Here is a 22,435-nt window from a genome sequence, read left to right on the forward strand (position 1 = left end):
CAGGAATTCCATCCCAAATCCACACAGAGGGTTGGGAAATGACTGAGGACAGGGGACAGGGGTGGCCTTGTCCCCAAAGGACAGGGGACCACTCTGTCCTTGTCCCCTGGACCTGAGCAAGGCTGGGATTTATTCCCAGGATTTTTTTTCCCAGGGATTTATTCCATTATTTATTCCAGAATTTATTCCCATTATTTATTCCTGGGATTTATTTTCAGAATTTATTCTCAGGATTTATTCCCAGATTTATTCTACGATTTATTCCCAGGATTTATCCCCAGGGATTTTTTTTTCCTGGGATTTATTCTCGTTATTTTTTTCCCAGGGATTTTTTCCCAGGATTTATTCTAGAATTTATTCCCAGGGTTTATTCCTATTATTTATTCCATTATTTATTCCCAGGGATTTATTTCCAGAATTTATTCCCATTATTTTTTCCCGGAATTTATTCCCAAAATTAATTCCCAGGATTTATTCCCTGGATTTACTCCCAGGATTTATTCCCAGGGATTTTTTCCCAAAATTTATCCCCAGGATTTATTCCCAAAATTTATCCCCAGGATTTATTCCCAGGGGTTTATTCCAAGGCATTTATTCCAGGGATTTATTCCAGTTATTTATTCCCAAAATTAATTCCCAGGATTTCTCTCCAGGGACGTTTTTTTCCCCCCGGGATTTATTTCTGGGATTTATTCTCGTTATTTTTTTTCCCGGGATTTATTCTCGTTATTTTTTTCCCGTTATTTATTCTCGTTATTTTTTTTTTCCCGGGATTTATTCCCATGATTTATTCCCGGCATTTCCAGCCGCCTTTCCTGTGGAAAATCCTTTTCCTGCCGCGCCGTCCCTGCCCCGCCAGGCGCTCCCCGGCGCCACCGAATGTCCCCAAGTGTCACTCGAGTGTCCCTCGTCCCCTGCGCCACCCCGAGTGTCCCTCGAGTGCCCCAGAGTGTCCCTTGTCCCCTGTGCCACCCGGAGTGTCCCTTGTCCCCTGCGCCATCCCGAGTGTCCCCCGAGTGTCCCCAAACCGCGACAGTGGCACTGCCACCTCCTGCCACCGCGTCCCCTCCTCCGCCGCTTCCTGCCCAGCGCCAGGACGGGATGGCGGTGACAAAGGTGACAAAGTGACAAATTGTGAAGGTCTCAAGCCGCGCCAGAGGATTTCCTGGAATTCCTCCTGGATAATCTCGGAGCAGCAGGCGCTTCCCGAGCCCCGCGCTCGGGGCTTGGGGACACCAACGAGGCGACACCAAAGCCACCAAAGCCACCAAGGTTTAATCGCGGTGCCACCACCAGTCCAGCGTCACTTGCCCACGCAGAAATCCCTGAAGATGACATCAAGGACATCGTCGGGGGTCACCTGCCCGGTGATCCTGCCCAGCTCCCTCCGTGCCACCCGCAGCAGCTCGGCGGCCACCGCCAGGTCCCCACTGTCGCCGCTGTCGCCGTTGTTGTCGCCGCGGTTGAAGCGCGCCAGCGCCGCCGCGCACGCCCCGAGGTGGCGGCTGTGCCTGCTCTGGGTCAGCAGGGGAGAGCCCAGGAGGGGATCCCCGCACCTGGGATGGAAAAGGGGTGGAAAAAGGGGGATCAGGGATGGGAAAGGGGGATCCCCACATCTGGAAAAGGGGATCCCCACACCTGGAATGGAAAAGGTGTGGGAATGGAGTCAGGGATGGGAAAAGGGGGATCAGGGATAGGAAAAGGGGATCCCCGCACCTGGAAAGGGGGAGAAGGTGTTGGAATGGGGGATCAGGAATGGGAAAAGAGGAGAAGGTGTGGGATTGGGGTCAGGGATGGGATAAAAGGGGATCCCCGCACCTGGGATTGGGGTCAGGGATGGGAAAAGGGGGATCAGGGATGGGAAAAGGGGATCCCCGCACCTGGGAATGGAGAAGGTGTGGGAATGGGGTCAGGGATGGGAAAAGGGGATCCCCACACCTGGAAAAGGGACAGATGGTGTGGGATTGGGGTCAGGGATGGGATAAAAGGGGATCCCCGCACCTGGGATTTGGGTCAGGGATGGGAAAAGGGGGATCAGGGATGGGAAAAGGGGATCCCCGCACCTGGAAAAGGGGATCCCCGCACCTGGAATGGGGAGAAAGGATGGGAATGGGATCAGGGATGGGAAAAGGGGGATCAGGGATAGGAAAAGGGGATCCCCGCACCTGGAAAATGGAGAAGGTGTGGGAATGGGGGATCCCTGCATCTGGAACGGAAAAGGGGTGGGAATGGGGGATCCCCACATCTGGAATGGGGTTAGGGATGGGGAAAAAAGAGATCCCCGCAGCTGGGAATGGGGAGAAAGTGTGGGAATGGGATTAGGGATGGGAAAAGGGGAGAAGGTGTGGGATTGGGGTCAGGGATGGGAAAAGGGGGATCCCCGCACCTGGGAAAGGGGGAGAAGGTGTGGGAATGGGGGATCAGGGATGGGAAAAGGGGAGAAGGTGTGGGATTTGGGTTAGGGATGGGGAAGGGGGATGCCCGCACCTGAGAATGGGGGAGAAAGTGTAGGAATGGGGTCAGGGATGGGAAAAGGGGGATCTCCACACCTGGAAAAGGGGGAGAAGGTGTGGGAAAAGGGGATCCCCGCACCGGGGGATAGAAAAGGTGTGGGAATGGGGTCAGGGATGGGAAAGAGGGATCAGGGATGGGGTCAGAGATCCCCGCACCTGGGATTGGGGTCAGGGATGGGAAAAGGGGAGCAGGGATGGGAAAGGGGGAAACTGGACATGGGAATGGGGTCAGTGATGGGAAAAGGGGATCCCCGCACCTGGAAAGGGGGAGAAGGTGTGGGAAAGGGGAATCACGGATGGGAAAAGGGGAGAAGGTGTGGGATTGGGGTTAGGGATGGGAAAAGGGGATCCCCACACCTGGGAATGGAGAGAAGGTGTTGGAATGGGGTCAGGGATGGGACTGGGGGAGAAGGTGTGGGATTGGGGGATGCCCACACCTGGGAATGGGGGAGAAGGTGTAGGATTGGGGGATCAGGGATGGGAAAGGGGGATCCCCGCACCTGGGAATTGAAAAGGTATGGGAATGGGATCAGGGATGGGAAAAGGGGGATCAGGGATAGGAAAAGGGGATCCCCGCACCTGGGAAAGGGGAGAAGGTGTGGGAATGGGGTTAGGGATGGGAAAGGGGGAAACTGGACATGGGAAAAGGGGATCAGTGATGGGAAAAGGGGATCAATTGTGGGAAAGGGATCAGTGATAGGAAAAGGGGATCAGGGATGGAAAATGGGATCAGGGATGGAAAAGGGATCAGTGATGGGAAATGGGATCAGGGATGGAAAAGGGGATCAATTGTGGGAATGGGATCAGTGACAGGAAAAGGGGATCAGGGATGGAAAAGGGATCAGGGATGGGAAAAGGGAATCAGGGATGGGAAAAGGGAATCAGGGATGGGAAACAGGATCAGGGATGGAAAAGGGATCAGTGACAGGAAAAGGGGATCAGGGATAGAAAAGGGATCAGGGATGGGAAAAGGGGATCAGTGATGGGAAAAGGGGATCAATTGTGGGAATGGGATCAGTGACAGGAAAAGGGGATCAGTGACAGGAAAATGGGATCAGGGATGGAAAAGGGGATCAGGGATGGAAAAGGGATCACCGATGGAAAATGGGATCAGGGATGGAAAAGGGATCAGGGATGGAAAAGGGACCAGTGACAGGAAAAGGGGATCAGGGATAGAAAAGGGATCAGGGATGGGAAAAGGGGATCAGGGATGGGAAAACGAGATCAATTTTGGGAATGGGATCACTGACAGGAAAAGGGGATCAGCCATGGGAAAGGGATCAGGGATGGAAAAGGGATCAGGGATGGAAAAGAGGAATCAGTGATGGGAAAATGAGATCAGCCATGGAAATGGGATCAGGGATGGGAAAGGGATCAGTGACAGGAAAAGGGGATCAGTGATGGGAAAAGGGAATCAATTGTGGGAATGGGATCAGGGATGGCAAAGATCTCAGGGTGACAAAGGGAACCCATCCATCCCAGAGCAGCCCCAATCCCAGGATGAACATTTGGGATCCCCCCGCACTCACAGCCGCGCCAGCTGCTGCCCCAGCAGCTCCAGCAGCGCCTCCAGCCCCTCCCCCGTCTTGCAGGACAGCAGGGTGACAGGGTGGCCCTGGCAGGACAGCCCGGTGACAGGGTGGCCCTGGGCACAGGTGGCACTTGGGGACAGCAGGTCGGCTTTGTTGAGCACCAGCACGCAGGGGGTGTCCGGGGGGGGCTCCAGGGCGGCCAGAGCAGCCCCCAGGGAGTCCGGGGTGGGGGACACCGAGGTGACATCGAGCACTGCCAGCACCAGGTCAGCCTGGCTCAGCCTGGGGACAACGTGATGATGTTGAGCTGTGGGGACAGCCCTGAAACCACCCCAAAACCACCCCAAATCACCTCAAAACCATCCCAAAAACTCCTCAAAAACCCCCCCAGGGCCACCGGGGTGGGTGACACCGAGGTGACATCCAGCACTGCACAGCCTGGGGACACACAGTGATGTCACCTTGGGGTCTGAGCTGTGAGGACACCCCCAAAACTTCCCCAAAACCACTTCAAAACCATCCCAAAACCCCCCCAAACCCCTCAGGGCCACTGGTGTGGGTGACACCGAGGTGACATCCAGCACTGCCAGCACTGCACAGCCTGGGGACAACGTGGTGGTGTCACCTTTGGGGTCTGAGCCATGGGGACACCCCTGAAACCACCTGAAAACCCCCCAAAATCCACTCAAAATCCCCCAAAACCCACTCAAATGGACCCCAAAACCCCCCTGAAAACTCCTCCAGCCCCCAGGGCCACTGGTGTGGGTGACACCAAAGTGACATCGAGCACTGCCAGCACTGCACAGCCTGGGGACAACGTGGTGGTGTCACCTTGGGGTCTGAGCCGTGGGGACACCCCCAAATCCCGCTCAAAACCCCCCAAAGTCCCTCAGGGCCAATGGGTGTGGGTGACACCGAGGTGACATCCAGCACTGCACAGCCTGGGGACACACAGTGATGTCACCTCGGAGTCTGAGCCGTGGGGACCCCCCCCAAACCCCCCGACCCCCCCTCTCACCGCTCCCGGGCCCGTGCCACCCCCTCCTGCTCCACGGGGTCGGTGGCCTGTCGCAGCCCCGCGGTGTCCCCAAGGAGCAGCGGGAACCCCCCGATGTCCAGCGGCACCTCCAGCACGTCCCGAGTGGTGCCCGCCCACGGCGACACGATGGCGGCAGGGCGGCGGCCTGGGGACAGCGGGGACAACGGTGGGTGGCGTGGGGATAGCGGGGGACACCCGTGAGGGGACAGCGGGGACAGCGTGGGTGGCGTGGGGACAGCGGGGACACCCGTGGGGGGACAGCGAGGGACATCCATAGGGGGACAGCGGGGACACCGTGGGTGGCGTGGGGACAGCGGGGGACACCCGTGGGACATCCATGGGTGTCCTGGGGACAGCGGGGACACCGTGGGTGGTGTGGGGACAGGGGGGGACACCCGTGGGTGACGTGGGGACACCTGTGGGTGGCGTGGGGACAGCGGAGGACACCCATATGGGGACAGTGAGGGACATCCATGGGTGTCCTGGGGACGGGGGGGCACACATGGGTGACGTGGGGACAGCAGGGGACACCCGTGGGAGGACAGCGGGGGACATCCATGAGTGTCCTGGGGACAGGGGGGCACCTATGTGTGACGTGGGGACAGCGGGGGACACCCGTGGGTGACGTGGGGACAGCAGGGGACACCCATATGGGGACAGCGAGGGACATCCATGGGTGTCCTGGGACGTGGGGGCACACATGGGTGACGTGGGGACAGTGGGGGCACCCATGGGACATCCATGAGTGTCCTGGGGACAGCAGGGACATCTACGGGTGACGTGGTGACAGCAGGGGACACCCGTGGGTGGCGTGGGGACAGTGGGGGACACCCGTGGGACATCTATGAGTGTCCTGGGAACAGCAGGGGACACCCGTGGGTGGCGTGGGGACAGGGGAGGGACCCGCTGGGATTTGGGGGAATTGTCCTGGTCCCCTCTCACCCATGGGTGACACAATGGCTTTGGGGCACCGGGAATGGCTCCCCTTTGGGATTTTGGGAATTTTCCCGATGCCTCCTCACCCATGAGTGACAGAATGCCCTGGGGACAAGGGAAGGACACCCATGGGTGACCTGGGGACACCAGGGACAGCTCCCTGTGGAATTTACGGAATTATCCCAATACCTCCCCACCCAGTCCCCACCCATGGGTGACACAATGCCCCGGGAATTATTCCCTGTGGGATTTTGGGAATTATCCCGCTTCTTTCCCACCCATGGGTGACACCATGCCCTGGGGACACCGGGAATGGCTCCCTGTGGAATTCTGGGAATTTTCCCGCTCCCTCCTCACCCGTGGGTGACACAACGCCCCGGGAATGATCCCCTGCGGAATTTCGGGAATTATCCCAATCCCTCCCCACCCATGGGTGACACAATGCCCCGGGCATGGCTCCCTGTGGAATTTCCAGAATTGTCCCGATCCCATGGGTGACACAACGCCCCAGGAATGATTCCCTGTGGAATTTTGGGATGGATCCCGATTCCATGAGTGACACAACACCCCGGGAATGATTCCCTGCGGGATTTTGGGAATTGTCCCGATCCCATGGGTGACACAACACCCCGGGAATGATTCCCTTTGGAATTCCAGGATGGATCCCAATCCCTCCCCACCCATGGGTGACACAACGCCCCGGGAATGGCTCCCTTTGGAATTTCGGGAATTATCCCGATCCCATGGGTGCCACAACACCCCAGGAACGATCCCCCCTGGAATCCCGGCCCGGACCCCTCCCCACTCACACAGCAGGTTCAGCAGGCTGCTCTTGCCCACGTTGGGGGGTCCCGCGATGACGGCGCGGACCCCGGCCCGCAGCCGCTCCCCCCGGCGCCCGTCCCGCAGGTGCGCCCGGATCTGGCGCTCCAGAGCCCGCACGGCGCCCTGCACTGCGGGGGGCGGAGAAATATGGGGGGGGACAGCGGGGAGACCCCCGGGGGTACCCCAAATAATGGGGGGGAGACCCCAGAGAGACCCCCGGGGGAACCCCAGATAATGGGGGGGGACAGCGGGGAGACCCCCGGGGGCACCCAAATAATGGGGGGGGGCAGCGGAGAGACCCCCGGGGGAACCCCAAATAATCCGGGGGGCAGCGGGGACACCCCCGGGGGCACCCAAATAATGGGGGGGGACAGTGGGGAGACCCCCGGGGGCACCCCAGATAGGGAGAGACACACAGAGAGACCCCCGGGTGCACCCCAAATAGGGGAATAAAACACCCAGAGAACCCTGGGTGCACCCCAAATATGGGGAGACAACGGGGGAGACCCCCTGTCCTGACCCCAAATAAATAGCAGGGGAGACCCCTGGGTGCACCCCAAATAGGGGGAGAAAACACTCAGAGACCCCTGGGTGCACCTCAAATAGGGGAAATATGCAGAGACCCCCGGGGACACCCCAAATAAAGGGAAATAACGGGGGAGAATACAGGGAAATAGTGGGGAGACCCCCGGGTGCACCCCAAATAGGGGAATAAAACACCCAGAGAGACCCCCGGGTGCACCTCAAATAAAGGGAAATAGCAGGGGAGACCCCCAGGGGCACCCAAATAGGGGAAATACCTAGAGAGACCCCCGGGTGCACCCCAAATAGGGGGAGAAAACACCCAGAGACCCCTGGGGGTACCCCAGATAGAGGGGACAGCGGGGAGACCCCCGGGTGCACCCCAGATAGGGGAAATACCCAGAGAGACCCCTGGGTGCACCCCAAATAGGGGGAGAAAACACCCAGAGACCCCCGGGTGCACCCCAGATAGAGGGAAATAGCAGGGGAGACCCCCGGGGCCACCTCAAATAGGGGGAGACACACAGAGACCCCCGGGTGCACCCCAAATAGAGGGAGAACATGGTTCTGATCCCTAAATTTGGAAATAAAACACCCAGAGAGATCCCCAGGTGCACCCCAAATAGGGGGAGACAGCAGGGAGACCCCCGGGGGCACCCCAAATAGGGGAATACAACACCCAGAGAACCCTGGGTGCACCCCAAATATGGGGAGACAACGGGGGAGACCCCCTGTCCTGACCCCAAATAAATAGCAGGGGAGAGCCCCGGGTGCACCCCAAATAGGGGGAGACACACAGAGACCCCCGGGGGCACCTCAAATTTGGGGAATAAACACCAGGAGTGACCCCCCTGTCCCAGTCGGGACATCAGGGCACCGCTCCCCTGGAGGGGACACACAGGGGACATTGGGGACACAGCCCTGACACAGAGGGGACACAGTTGTGACACACAGGGGACACTGGGGACACAAACATGGCACAGAGGGAGCACCAGCTCCCCTGGTGGGGACACAGAGGGGACACAGAGGGGACATTGGGGACACAGCCCTGACACAGAAGGGACATTGGGGACACAAACGTGGCACAGAGGGGACGCAGAGGGGACACAGCAGTGAAAGTGGGGACACAGCTGTGACACAGAGAGGACACTGGGGACACAGAGGGGACACAGAGGGCACAGCTGTGACACAGAGGGGACACAGAGGGCACAGCTGTGACACAGAGGGGACACTGGGGACACAGAGGGGACACAGAGGGCACAGCTGTGACACAGAGGGGACACAGAGGGCACAGCTGTGACACAGAGGGGACACCAGCTCCCCTGGTGGGGACACAGAGGGGACACACAAGGGACATCAGGCACACAGCCGTGACAGAGGGGACATTGGGGACACAGTTGTGACACAGAGGGGACATCAGCTCCCCTGGAGGGGACACAGCAGTGGCACAGAGGGGACACAGAGGGGACACAGCTGTGACACAGAAGGGACACTGAGGACACAAACATGGCACAGAAGGGACATCAGGGGACACAGCCGTGACACAGAAGGGACACAGAGGGGACATCAGCTCCCCTGGTGGGGACACAGAGGGGACACAGCTGTGACAGAGGGGACATTGGGGACACAGAAAAGACATTGGGACACAGAGGAGACACAGAAGGGACACAGAGGAGACACAGCCATGACACACAGGGGACACTGGGGACACAAACATGGCACAGAAGGGACATCAGGGGACACAGTTGTGACACAGAGGGGACAGAGCGGACACCAGCTCCCCTGGTGGGGACACAGAGGAGACACACAGGGGACATCAGGCACACAGCCGTGACACAGAGGGGACATTGGGGACACAGCTGTGGCACAGAGAGGACATTGGGGGCACAGCTGTGGCACAGAGGGGACATCAGCTCCCCTGGAGGGGACACAGCAGTGGCACAGAGCGGACACAGAGAGAACACAGGGGACACAGAGTGGACACTGGGGACACAGAAAGGACATTGGGACACAGAGAGGACACAGAGGAGACACAGCCATGACACAGAGGGGACACTAGGGACACAAACATGACACAGAGGGGACACTGCACACACAGGGGGCACATTGGGAACACAGAGGGGACACAGCAGTGACAGAGGGGACATCGAGGACACACCTGTGACACAGAGGGAACACTGGGGACACAGAGAGGACACAGGGGACATCGGGGACACAGCTGTCACACGAGGGGACATTGGGGACACACAGGGGACACAGAGAGGACATTGGGGACACTGGGGACAGGCCTCACCTCGGGCCAGCACCTCTTCCTCCACGTTGTCATCCTCGCTGAAGTCGATGAACGCCTCCAGGTGCGCCAGAGCCTGCGGGGTGGGGACACTGAGGGGACACTGGGGACACTGAGGGGACACTGAGGGGACACTGCGGGGACACGGGGACACTGAGGGGACACTGCAGGGACACTGCGGGGACACTGAGGGGACACTGAGGGGGGTGGGGACACTGCGGGGACACTGCGGGGACACTGCGGGGACACTGCGGGGACACTGAGGGGACACTGCAGGGACACTGCGGGGACACTGAGGGGACACTGAGGGGGGTGGGGACACTGCGGGGACACTGCGGGGACACTGCGGGGACACTGCGGGGACACTGAGGGGACACTGTGGGGACACTGGGGACACTGTGGGGACACTGAGGGGACACTGCAGGGACACTGCGGGGACTCTGAGGGGACACTGCGGGGACACTGAGGGGACACTGCGGGGACACTGCGGGGACTCTGAGGGGACACTGCGGGGACACTGTGGGGGGTGGGGACACTGAGGAGACACTGAGGGGACACGGGGACAGCCCCACTCTGGGGCCACCAGCAGGGTTTGGTGGCCATGGGAGTGTTTGGTGGCCATGGGAGGGTTCAGTGGCCAACAGTGGCGTTTGATGGCCACAAACAGGGTGTGGTGGCCCCAGGAGGGTTTGGTGACCACGTGAGTGTTTGGTAGCCACTAGCAGGGTTTGGTGGCCACCAGCAGCATTTGGTAGCCACAGAAGGGTTTGGTGGCCACAGAAGGGTTTGGCGGCCATGCAAGGGTTTGGTGGCCACGAGCAGTGTTTCGTGGCCACCAGCAAGGTGTGGTGGCACCAGCAGCATTTGGTGGCCACCAGCAGGGTTTGGTAGCCACAGAAGGGTTTGGTGACCACAGGAGTATTTGGTGGCCACAGAACCCTCCCAGGGTTCAGTAGCCACCATCCCCGTTTGGTGGCCCCAGGAGGGTTTGGCCGCACCAGCAGTGTTTGGTGGCCACAGGAGGGTTTGGTGGCCCTGGAAGGGTTTGACAGTCATGCAAGGGTTTGGTGGCCATGAACAGCATTTGGTGGCCACAGGAGGGTGTGGTGGCCCCGGGAGGGTTTGACAGCCATGCGAGGGTTTGGTGGCCACGAGCAGCATTTGGTGGCCATCACCAGGGTTTGGTGGCCACCAGCAGTGTTTGGTGGCCACAGGAGGGTTTGGTGGCCATGAGCAGCATTTGGTGGCCACAGCAGGGTTTGGTGGTCACCAGTAGTGTTTGGTGGCCATGGGAGGGTTTGATAACCACATGAGGATTTGGTAGCCACCAGCAGCGTTTGGTGGCCACATGTAGCATTTGGTGGCCACAGGAGGGTTTGGTGGCCACCAGCAGGGTTTGGTGGTCATGGGAGGGTTTTATGGCCACAGGAGGGTTTGGTGGCCATGAACAGCATTCGGTGGCCATGGCAGGGTTTGGTGGCCACGAGCAATGTTTGGTAGCCACCAGCAGCGTTTGGTGGCCACCAGCAGCATTTGGTGGCCACAGGAGGGTTTGGTGGCCCCGGGAGGGTTTGGTGGCCACACCAGCACTCAGTAGCCACCCCCCCCCGTTCGGTAGCCCACAGCCCAGCCCCACCTGTGTGAGGGCGTGGCTCCAGGCCCGGTAGAGCTGGCCCAGCTCGCCCCGCAGCTCCCGCAGCGCCTGGCGCCGCTGGGCCGCGGTCTCGGCCCCGATCAGGTCCCGCAGCCCCTCGGCCGCGGGCAGGTCCAGCTTCCCCCGGCGGAACGCGCGGAGAGAGAACTCGCCCGGCTCGGCAGGACGGAGACCCGGGACACGGGCTGGGGGAGAGAGATGGGGGGATGGACACGGGGAGTGACAAAAATGGGGGGATGGACACGGGGAACCCCGAAAATGGGGGGGAGTGGGACATGGGGGATCCCAAAAATGGGGGAGGGACACAAGGAATGGAGGGGAGCCCCAAAAATGGGGTGGGAGAAAGGGAGGGAGATGAGACTGAAATATGGGGAGGGATAGAGGGGAGACTGAGATGAGGGGGACATGGGGGAATCCCAAAAATGGGGAAAGAGGAACACAGGGAATGGAGGGGATCCCAAAAAAAGAGTGGGAGGGAATGGGGGATGGAGGGGGGATCCCAAAATGGGGGGAGGGACACGGGGAGTCCCAAAAATGGGGGGAAGGACTGGGGGGTGGAGGGGAGGGTCCCGAAAAAGGGGTGGGAGAGACAGGGGAGGGAGGGGAGCCTGAAATGGGGGGGGGGGGAGGGATACAGGGGATCCCAAAAATGGGGTGGGGGGCACACGGGGAATCCCAAAAATGGAGGGGAGGGAGGGACAGGGGTGGGAGGGGAGACTGAGATTGGGGGAGAGGGAGGGAGGGGAGACTGAAATGGGGGGGACATGGGGGATCCCAAAAATGGGGAGGGACAGGGAGGGACAGGGGAGGGAGGGGGTCCCAAAATGGGGTGGGGGGACAGGGGAGGGAGGGGAGAGTGAAATGAGGGGAGAGGGATACAGGGAATCCCAAAAAAGGGGGGAGGGAGTGGGGGATGGAGGGGAGACTGAAATGGAGGGGGGTGGGACACGGGGGGATCCCAAAAATGGGGTGGGGAGGAAATGGGGGAATGAAGGGGATCCCAAAATGGGGTGGGAGGGACAGGGAATGGAGGGGATCCCAAAAATGGGGTGGGGGAAAGGGAGGGAGGTGAGATTGAAATGGGGGGGACACGGGAAATCCCAAAAATGACGGAGGGGAGACTGAAATGGGGGGGACAGAGAGGGAGGGGAATCTGAAAATGGGGTGGGGGAAAGGGAGGGAGGGAGGGGAGATTGAAATAAGGAGGGGAGGGATACAGGGAATCCCAAAAAAGGTGGAGAGGGACTGGGGGATGGAGGGGAGGGTCCCGAAAAAGGGGTGGGAGAGACGGGGGGAATGCAGGGGATCCCAAAAAAAAGAGTGGGAGGGAATGGGGGATGGAGAGGGGGATCCTAAAATGGGGAGGGAGACATGGGGGATCCCAAAAATGAGTGGGAGGGACAGGGGATGGAGGCAGGGTCCCGAAATGGGGTGGGGGAAAGGGAAGGAGGGGAGACTGAAATGGGGGAGGACATGGGGGATCCCAAAAATGGGGGGGAGGGAGACAGGGAATGGAGGGGATCCCAAAAAAAGAGGGGGAGGGACACGGGGAATCCCAAAAATGGGGGTGGGAGGGAATGGGGGAATTATTTGGGTTGAAAAGGGATTGGGGGAAAGGGGCAGAGGGACATTTTGGGGTGAAAAAAGCACATTTGGGGATAACAAAGGCACATTTTGGGGTCGGTAAGGGACATTTTGGGGTGACAAAGGGACATTTTGGGATGAAAAAAGCCCATTTTGGGTCGGGGGTCTCACCCAGGGCCTGAAGCATCCCAGGGACTGGGATATGATGGCAAAGGGACATTTTGGGATGAAAAAAAGCACATTTGGGGATAACAAAGGCACATTTTGGGATGACAAAGGGACATTTGGGGTGGCAGGGGCCCATTTTGGGATGACAAAGGGACATTTTGGGATGGAAAAGGGACATTTTTGGGACATTTTGGGATGACAAAGGGACGTTTTGGGGACATTTTGGGATGGCAGGGGCAAATTTTGGGATGACAAAGGGATTTTGGGGTCGGTAAGGGATATTTTGGGATGACAAAAGGACATTTGGGGTGACAAAGACACATTTTGGGGTGACAGAGGGACATTTTGGGCTGACAGAGGGACATTTTGGGTGGGAAAGGGAAATTTTGGGATGGGAAAGGATTGGGATATGATGGAAAAGGGATATTTTGAGGTGACAAAGGGAAATTTTGGGATGACAAAGACACATTTGGGATGACAAAGGGCCATTTTGGGATGAAAAAAGCACATTTTGAGGTGACAAAGGCACATTTTGGGATGGAAAAGGGACATTTTAGGACGACAAAGGGACATTTGGGGTGGCAGGGGCCCATTTTGGGATGACAAAGGGACATTTTGGGGTCGGTAAGGGACATTTTGGGATAACAAAAGGACACTTTGGGATGAAAAAAGCACATTTTGGGGTGGAAAAGGCACATTTTGGGATGACAAAGGGACATTTTGGGATGGAAAAAGCACATTTGGGGATGACAAAGACACATTTTGGGGTCGGTAAGTGACATTTTGGGGTGACAAAGACACATTTTGGGGTGAAAAAAGCACATTTGGGGTGGCAGAGGCACATTTTGGGTGGGATATGATGGAAAAGGGATATTTTGAGGTGACAAAGGGAAATTTTGGGATGACAAAGACACATTTGGGATGACAAAGGGCCATTTTGGGATGAAAAAAACACATTTTCAGGTGACAAAGGCACATTTTGGGATGGAAAAGGGACATTTCAGGATGATAAAGGGACATTTTGAGGTGACAAATGGACATTTTAGGATGACAAAGGGACATTTGGGGTGGCAGGGGCCCATTTTGGGATGACAAAGGGACATTTTGGGGACATTTTAGGGTGACAAAGGGACATTTTGGGATGAAAAAAGCACATTTAGGGTGGCAGAGGCACATTTTGGGTGGGAAAGAATTGGGATATGATGGCAAAGGGACATTTTGAGGTGACAAAGGGAAATTTTGGGATGGAAAAGGGACATTTTGGGATGAAAAAAGCACATTTTGGGATAATAAAGGCACATTCTGGGGTCGATAAGGGACATTTTGGGGTGGGAAAGGGACATTTGGGGATGACAAAAGGACATTTGGGGTGACAAAGACACATTTTTGGGGTAACAAAGGGACATTTGGGATGGGAAAGGGACATTTTGGGATGACAAAGACACATTTTGGGGTGACAGAGGGAAATTTTGGGGTGGAAAAGGGACATTTGGGGTGGCAGAGGCACATTTTATGTGGGAAAGGGAAATTTTGGGATGGGAAAGGATTGGGATATGATGGAAAAGGGACATTTCAGGATGACAAAGGGAAATTTTAGGATGGCAGAGGGAAATTTTGGGATGACAAAGGGATTTTGAGGTCGGTAAGGGACATTTTGGGATAACAAAGGGACATTTGGGGTGACAAAGGGACATTTTGAGGTGACAAATGGACATTTTAGGATGACAAAGGGACATTTTGGGATGAAAAAAGCACACTTTGGGGTGGAAAAGGCACATTTTGGGATGACAAAGACCCATTTTGGGTCGGGGGTCTCACCCAGAGCCTGCAGCACCCCGCTGATCACGGCGGGCCCCCCGTGCACGTGCAGCTCAGCACAATCCTCCCCCGTGAAGCTGTGGGGTCCTGGGGGGCACAGGGGGCTGGGCTGGGCACCCCCAAATCCCCTCCCCACCCCCACACCCCAAAATTGGCCTTGGGGACCCCCCTGCCCCAAAATCCCAATCCTGAATGGGGTCAGGATGGGCTGGGGGCTCTGCCAGGCCTCCCTAAACCTCCAAAAAGGGCAGTGGGGACCCCCAAATCATCACCCAGAGCCCCCAAAACCACAAATTGTGCCCCCCAAAATGGGGACAAACCCCATGGAGCACTGGGTACCCCCCAAACCCCAATTCCTGCCCCCTAAACCCCAAATTCTGGCCCCCAAACCCAAATTTCTCCCCTCCAAACCCCATTTTTTGGCCCCCAAACCCCAATCTGTCCCCCCCAATCCAAATTCCTGCCCCCCAAACCCCAATTTCTGCCCCAAACCCCAAACTGTGTCCCCCAAACCTCAATTTCTGCCCCTAAACCCCAATTTCCTCCCCAATTTGTCCCCTCAAACCCCAATGTTTCCCCCCAAACCCCAATTTCTGTCCCTCCCAAACCCCAATTTCCCCCCCAACCCAAATTTGTCCCCCCCCAAACTCCAGTTCCTGCCCCCCAGACCCCATTTTACCCCCCAGATCTGGGAACCATGGAGCCCTGAGCCCCCCCAAAGCCCATTTTTCCCCCCTAAACCCCATTTTTTACCCCTCAAATCCCATTTTCTGCCCCCTCAAACCCCATCTCTGCCCCCCCAGACCCAATTTCCCCCCCAAGACCTGGGAACCATGGAGCCCTGAGCCCCCCCAGACCCCATTTTTTGCCCTCCAGACCCAATTTTTGCCCCCCAGACCCCAATTTTTCCCCTCAAACCCCATTTTTTGTCCCCCAAACCCCAATTTCTGCCCCCAGACCTGGGAACCAGACCCCCATGGAGCCCTGAGCTCCCCCAAACCCAATTTTTTTGCCCCCCAGACCCCAAATTCTACCCCCCAAACCCCATTTTTTACCCCTCAAATCCCATTTTCTACCCCATCAAACCCCATTTCTGCCCCCCCAGACCCATTTTCCCCCCCAGACCTGGGAACCATGGAGCCCTGAGCGCCCCCAAACCCCATTTTTTGCCCCCCAAACCCCAATGTCCCCCCCAGACCTGGGAATCATGAAGCCCTGAGTCCCCCCAGACCCATTTTTTGCCCCACAAACCCCAATTTCCCCAATTTTTTGCCCCCCAAACCCCATTTTTTCGCCCCCCAGACCCCATTTTTTACCCCCTAGACCCCATTTTTGCCCCCCAGACCCATTTTACCCCCCAGACCTGGGAACCAGACCCCCATGGACCCCTGAGCCCCCTCCCCAGCCCCCTCAAACCCCAAATTCTGACCCCCAAACCCCATTTTCGCCCCCCCAAACCCCATTTTTCCCCCCTAGACCCCATTTTTTTAACCCCCAGACCCTTTCCCCCCCCCCCCATCCCCATTTCCCCCCAGACCTGGGAACCAGACCCCCATGGAGCCCTGAGCTCCCCCAAACCCCATTTTTCCCCCCCCAAATCCCCATTTTTACCCCTCAAATCCCATTTTCTACCCCCTCAAACCCCATTTCTGCCCCCCCAGACCCATTTTGCCCCCCAGACCTGGGAACCATGGAGCCCTGAGCCCCCCAGACCCATTTTTTGCCCCCAGACCCCAAATTCTAACCCCCCAAACACCATTTTTTACCCCCCAGACCCATTTTTCCCCCCCAAACCCCATTTTTTACCCCTCAAATCCCATTTTCTACCCCCTCAAACCCCATCTCTGCCCCCCCCAGACCCATTTTCCCCCCCAAGACCTGGGAACCATGGAGCCCTGAGCCCCCCCAAACCTCATTTTTTACCCCCAGACCCATTTTTTGCCCCACAAACCCCAATCTGAGCCCCCCTAGACCCAATTTTCCCCCCAGACCTGGGAACCAGACCCCCATGGACTCCTGAGTAGCCCCCCAAACCCCAATTTCTGCCCCCCCAAACCCCATTTTTTACACCCCAAACCCCAATGTCCCTCCAAAAACCCCAATTTCCCCCCATTTTTTGCCCCCCAAACCCCAATTTCTGCCCCAGCCCCCAATTTTTCCCCCAGACCTGGGAACCATGGAGCCCTGAGTTCCCCCAAACCCCATTTTTTACCCCCAAACACCATTTTTTGCCCTCCAAACCCCAATTCCTGCCCCCTAAACCCAAATTTTCCCCCCCAGATCCCAATTTTCCCCCCCAGACTGGGAACCAGATCCCCATGGATCTCTGAGCTCCCCCCAGATCCCATTTTTTGCCCCCTAGACCCATTTTTTGTCCCCCAAACCCCAATCTGAGCCTCCCTAAACCCCAAATTCTGGCCCCCAAACCCCAATCTGAGCCCCCCCCGACCCCCCAAAACCCCAATTCCTGCCCCCCAAACCCCATTTTTTATCCCCCAGACCCATTTTTTTGCCCCCCCAACCCCATTATCCCCCCCCAGACCCCATTTTTTACCCCCCAAAAACCCCAATCTGAGCCCCCCTAAACCCCAATTTCTGGCCCCCCAAACCCCAATATCCCCCCCAAACCCCAATGTTCCCCCCAGACCTGGGAACCAGACCCCCATGGAGCCCTGAGCAGCCCCTTCAAACCCCATTTTTTGCCCCCTAAACCCCAATTTCTGCCCCCCAAACCCCAATCTTTCCCCCCCAAACCTCAATTCCTCCCCCCCAGACCCCAATTTTCCCCCCAGACCTCCATGGAGCCCTGAGCCCCCCCAAACCCCATTTTTTGCCCCACAAATCCAAATTTCTCCCCATTTTTTGCCCCCCAGACCCCATTTTTTATCCCCAAACCCCAATTTTTTCTGCCCCAGACCCCAATTTTTTCCCCCAGACCTGGGAACCAGACCACCATGCCCCTGTCCAGGGTCTCTCCCGTGTGGGGGTCCCGGATGCTGCGCAGGGCCAGGAGCCGGGGGGGGGGCAGGGGGGGGGTCCCAGCCAGGCTCTGCAGGGCCCCGCGGCTGCCGGGGCCGCTGGCCCTGATCACAGCGACGCCACTGCGGCCCGGGGCCGAGGACAGCGCGAAGATGGTGTCACCGGGGGGGGCTCTGTCACCTGTGTCACCGGGGGAACCTGTGTGACCTGTGTCACCTGGGGGGCCTGTGTGACCTGTGTGACCTGTGTCACCTGGGGAGCCTCTGTCACCTGGGGGGCCTGTGTGACCTCTGTCACCTCTGTAACTTGTGTCACCTAGGGCACCTCTGTCACCTCTGTCACCTGTGTGACCTGTGTCACCGGGGGGGCCTGTGTGACCTGGGGGGCCTCTGTAACCTCTGTGACCTCTGTCACCTGTGTCACCTGGGGGGCCTCTGTCACCTGGGCCACCTCTGTCACCTGTGTAACCTGTGTCACCGGGGGGGCCTGTGTGACCTGTGTCACCGGGGGGGGCTCTGTCACCAGGGGGGCCTCTGTAACCTGGGGGGCCTGTGTGACCTGTGCCACCTGTGTGACCCCTGTAACCTCTGTCACCTGTGTCACCGGGGGGGCCTGTGTCACCTGTGTCACCTGGGGAGCCTCTGTAACCTCTGTAACTTGTGTGACCTCTGTAACCTGTGTCACCTGTGTCAGCTGGGTGACCTCTGTCACCTGTGTGACCTGTGTCACCTGGGGGGCTTCTGTCACCTGGGGGGCCTCTGTCACCTCTGACACCTGTGTCAACAGGGGGGCCTCTGTCACCTGTGTCACCTGTGTCATGTCTGTAACCTGTGTCACCTCTGTAACCTGTGACACCTGGGGGGCCTCTGTCACCTCTGTCACCTGGGCCACCTCTGTGACCTCTGTAACCTGTGCTGCTTGGGCCACCTCTGTAACCTGTGTGACCTGTGTCACCTGGGGGGCCTCTGTCACCTGGGCCACCTGTGTCACCTGTGCTACCTGTGTGACCTCTGCCACCTGTGTCACCTGTGTGACCTCTGTAACCTCTGTAACCTGCGCCACTTGTGTCATCCGGGCCACCTGGGCCACCTCTGTCACCTGTGCCACCTGGGCTACCTGCGTGACCTCTGTCACCTGTGCCACCTGGGCCACGTGTGTGATCTCTGTAACCTGTGCCACCTCTGTCACCTGTGCCACCTGGGCTACCTGTATCACCTGGGACACCTCTGTCACCTGTGTCACCTGTGTGACCTCTGTAACCTGTGCCACCTGGGCCACCTATGCTGCCTCTGTAACCTCTGTAACCTGTGTCATCTGTGTAACCTGTGCCACCTGTGTCACCCGGGCCACCTGGGAGACCTGGGCCACCTGTGTCACCTCTGTGACCTCTGTAACCCGTGCTGCTTGGGCCACCTCTGTAACCTGCGCCACCTGGGTGACCTGTGTCACCTGTGCCACCTATGCTGCCTCTGTAACCTCCATGATCTCTGTCACCTGTGTCACCTGGGCCATCTGCACCACCTGTGTGACCTCTGTAACCTGTGTCACCTGGGCTACCTCTGTAACCTGTACTGCTTGGGCCACCTGTGTCACCTCTGTCACCTGGGCCACCTATGCTGCTTCTGTAACCTGTGTGATCTCTGTCATCTGTGGCACCTGTGTCACCTCTGTAATCTCTGTAAGATGTGCTGCCTCTAACACCTGGGCCACCTGTGTCACCTCTGTGACCTGGGCCACCTGTGCCACCTCTGTCACCTGTGCCATCTCTGTAACCTGTGTCACTTGTGTGATCTCTGCCACGTGTGACACCTGTGACACCTCTGTAACCTGTGCCACTTCTGTAACCTCTGTAACCTGTGACACCTGTGTCAACTGTGTGACCTCTGTACCTTGTGACACCTCCGAAACCTGTGACACCTCTGACACCTGGGACACCTCTGTCACCTCTGACACCTGTCCCCGCTGGTGACACTGCGCAGCTCAGGGGACGCGCCCACCTGGGGGAGGAGAGGGGTGGGGTCAGTATGGGCACCCCAGGTGTGACCCCCCCAGGTGTGACCATCCCCAGGTGTGACCCCCCTCCCCAGGTGTGACCCCCTCCCCAGGTACCCCCATCCCCAGGTGTGACCCCTTCCCAGGTGTGACACCCCTCCCCATGTGTGACCCCATCCCCAGGTGTGACCCTCCCCAGGTGTGACCCTCCCCAGGTGTGACCCATCCCCAGGTACCGCCATCCCCAGGTACTCCCCATGCACCCCCGTTCCCCCCATCCCACAGCCACCCTCGGGGATGTCCCCGTGTCCCCCTGTCCCTCTGGTGTCCCTCCGTCCCTCTGGTGTCCCCGTGTCCCTCTGGTGTCCCCCTGTCCCCGTGTCCCCGGTACCTGCCCCACGCCGCCCTCCCGACCCCGCTCAGCGCCATCACCGCGCGCCCTCCTGGCCCCGCCCACCGCCGCACGCCATTGGTCAATACCCACCGAGGGGGCGTGGCTAAGAGAAAATCCCGCTTCTGATTGGTTAATTCATAACAATGGCAGCGCCCCTTCCACAGCGCTTCCGCCCATCAACGCATCCTATTGGTTAGTACGCAGCGAGGGGCGGGGCTAACGGTGAAACGCGGCTTCTGATTGGTTAATCCGCAAAGATGGCGGCGCCCTCGTTGAAGCCGTACGGACGCGGCGCTTCCGCCCCGAGGTCCCCGTGTGTCCCCTCGGGGTCCCCCTGCCCGCACCCCCCGGGCTTGTCCCGCACCCCGCGGGGCTACCGGGCTGCAGCTCGCCCCTCTCGGTCCCTTCCAGCCCCGGCTGTCCCCTAAAAATCCCCCTGTAGCGGTTTTGGGGTTTGTTAATTTTAATTTTTTTTGTTTTGTGGGTTTAGCGCTGGCCAAATTGTCAGTGCGTTTATTAGAATATATATTGATTTTCTGCTGTGAGGTAGGATTAGGAGGAAGGCAAAACAGGTTTAATTTTCAATGGTATAAAGAAAAACTTTATTGCTAGAAACTCTAAGAAAAAGAATAAAATTTAGAATAAAAGTTTTAGAATATTTTTCCTCTCCCTACAAGTTCCTAATTTCATCCTCATCTTCATCCTCATCCTCATCCCACCCTGCTCCCATTCCTCTCCTTTATCCCGCATCCCTTCCTGCTCCCAGTCTATACGGACTGGGACAGACTGGGAATCACACAGGGATACAAACTGGGATTGACTGGGACAAACTGGGAATCACACAGGGATACAGACTGGGATGCACTGGGACAGACTGGGATGAACTGGGACAGACTGGGATTTGGGATCAGGCAACCCCAGCCCCCCGATCCAGGACAGGATTTGGGATTTTCCCAGGACCCCCAACCCAGCCCCCAAAAAGCTTCCCGTGCCCCCCACCCCAAAACCACCAAAACCCCCCAGGCCTGTCCCTTCCCCCCGAGCTGTCCCCTGTCCCCAGCCGAGGTGACAACAGCGGGGACATCTCCTGGTGGCACCAGCGAGCCGAGCTGGCAGCCAGCCCCTGCCCCAAAATAACCGCGGGAGGGGGGGTGGGGCAGGGTGGGGCCCCCCACCCCAATCCCCAAATTCCCACCCTGGGGGGGGGGGCGGGGATCACAGGGGGCCCATCCTGAATATTTCAGATTTATTTTTTTGGGGGGTGGGGGCTGCGGGGGGAGGAAGAGGAGAGGAGGGGGGTGGGGAGGGGTGGGGGAGCCGCTTTGGGGTCACCCAAAATGTCACCAGGGTTCGGATTACGGGGACGGGAGAGGGGGGCAAAACAAGGGGAGGGGGTGGCGATACGACACTGGGGACACCGTGGGGACACCGTGGGGACACCGTAGGGTCGAACCTCTCCCCAAGGACCCCCCCACCGACACGGGGCGCGGCCGGACACGCGTGGCCAACCAGCGCATCCACGGGGGGGCCGCTCGGAGCTGCGGGCTCCGCTCCGCTCCTTTGTCCCCTCCTCCTCCTCCTCCCGAGCCACCACCGGCCGTGGCACCGGCGGTGGCTCCCGGTGCTGGCCCCGGTGGCCTCATGCACCGATCGCCGCCGCCGTGCCCCTCACCATGCCCGAACCGCCGGAGCCGGAGCGAACCCGGCGGGGCCCGGCCGGGGAGGAGCGAACGGAACCGGCGGCGCCCACCGGGGTGTTGGGTACGGACCGAACCGGGAGGGACCGGGAGGGATGTGGGAAGCCCGGAGGGGGGGTCCGGAGGTGTTGTTGATAAGGAGGGGCCGGGATGCGGCTCGCTGCGGATGCGGCTCCCCGGGATTACCGGGAATGGAGGGGGGGGGTGCCGGTGGAGCTCTGAGCATCCCCCCGGTACCGGGACAGCTCCGGATTCATCCCCCGCCTCTTCCCTGCGGGTCCCGGCTGATTTTGTGTCGCCCCCGCGCAGCTCCGAACCCCCCCCCCCCTCCCCTCCCCCACCCCACCTCACCGGTGCCACCCCCAGCGCCACCCCCCGGTGTCACCCCCACCCCACCGAGGATTTTTTTGGTCCCCTCGTGCCCCTTTCCAACCCCCCCCACCCATCGCGACAAGGGGGTGGCGCAGCTCTCCGCCTTTGTGTCGCTGTCCC

At 58.8% G+C, this 22,435-nt stretch overlaps 2 protein-coding genes across 6 annotated transcripts in view; one reads left to right on the forward strand and one right to left on the reverse strand.

The window, feature by feature from the left end:
* Positions 1-1,259: 1,259 nt before the first annotated feature.
* On the reverse strand, positions 1,260-20,287 carry GTPBP3 (GTP binding protein 3, mitochondrial). Of its 4 annotated transcripts, none has more exons than XM_033082456.1 (11): positions 20,244-20,287; positions 19,391-19,857; positions 18,572-19,003; positions 17,819-18,283; positions 14,882-14,968; positions 11,294-11,496; positions 9,661-9,733; positions 6,830-6,973; positions 5,064-5,229; positions 4,043-4,327; positions 1,260-1,556 (listed from the first exon to the last, which is right to left on the reverse strand). In XM_033082456.1, exons 1-11 carry the CDS (start codon positions 20,279-20,281, stop codon positions 1,304-1,306), a joined length of 2,613 nt encoding a protein of 870 aa, XP_032938347.1. In that variant the 5' UTR covers positions 20,282-20,287; the 3' UTR covers positions 1,260-1,303. The 4 variants fall into 4 exon arrangements, with proteins under 4 accessions (XP_032938347.1, XP_032938348.1, XP_032938346.1 ...); XM_033082457.1 differs by having other exon boundaries at positions 17,819-18,355; positions 18,689-18,706; positions 19,238-19,857; XM_033082455.1 differs by having other exon boundaries at positions 17,819-18,355; positions 18,689-19,857.
* A 1,422-nt stretch (positions 20,288-21,709) lies between these two features.
* ANO8 (anoctamin 8) overlaps positions 21,710-22,435 on the forward strand; it is a 41,356-nt gene continuing 40,630 nt past the window's right edge. Inside the window, exon 1 of one of the 2 annotated variants that reach the window (XM_042780045.1) lies at positions 21,710-22,007. In XM_042780045.1, coding sequence (XP_042635979.1) covers positions 21,920-22,007 — 88 coding nt within the window. In that variant the 5' untranslated portion in view covers positions 21,710-21,919. The remainder of the gene's footprint in view (positions 22,008-22,435) is intronic. The other variant, XM_033082303.2, reaches the window with a different exon arrangement.

The sequence above is a fragment of the Catharus ustulatus genome, chromosome 29 (genome assembly GCF_009819885.2).
Source record: "Catharus ustulatus isolate bCatUst1 chromosome 29, bCatUst1.pri.v2, whole genome shotgun sequence".
Classification (NCBI taxonomy): Eukaryota; Metazoa; Chordata; class Aves; order Passeriformes; family Turdidae; genus Catharus; species Catharus ustulatus.

Bases quoted from the DNA above. Each gene is read 5' to 3' on its own strand.
- GTPBP3 (XM_033082454.1), bottom strand. From the start codon at position 20,281: ATGGCGCTGAGCGGGGTCGGGAGGGCGGCGTGGGGCAG. The intron at 9,734-11,293 runs GTGGGGCTGGGC...CCCACCCCGCAG, and splicing joins GGAGCCACGCCCTCACACAG to GCTCTGGCGCACCTGGAGGC. The intron at 1,557-4,042 runs GTGAGTGCGGGG...TTTCCATCCCAG, and splicing joins GGGCAGCAGCTGGCGCGGCT to GTGCGGGGATCCCCTCCTGG.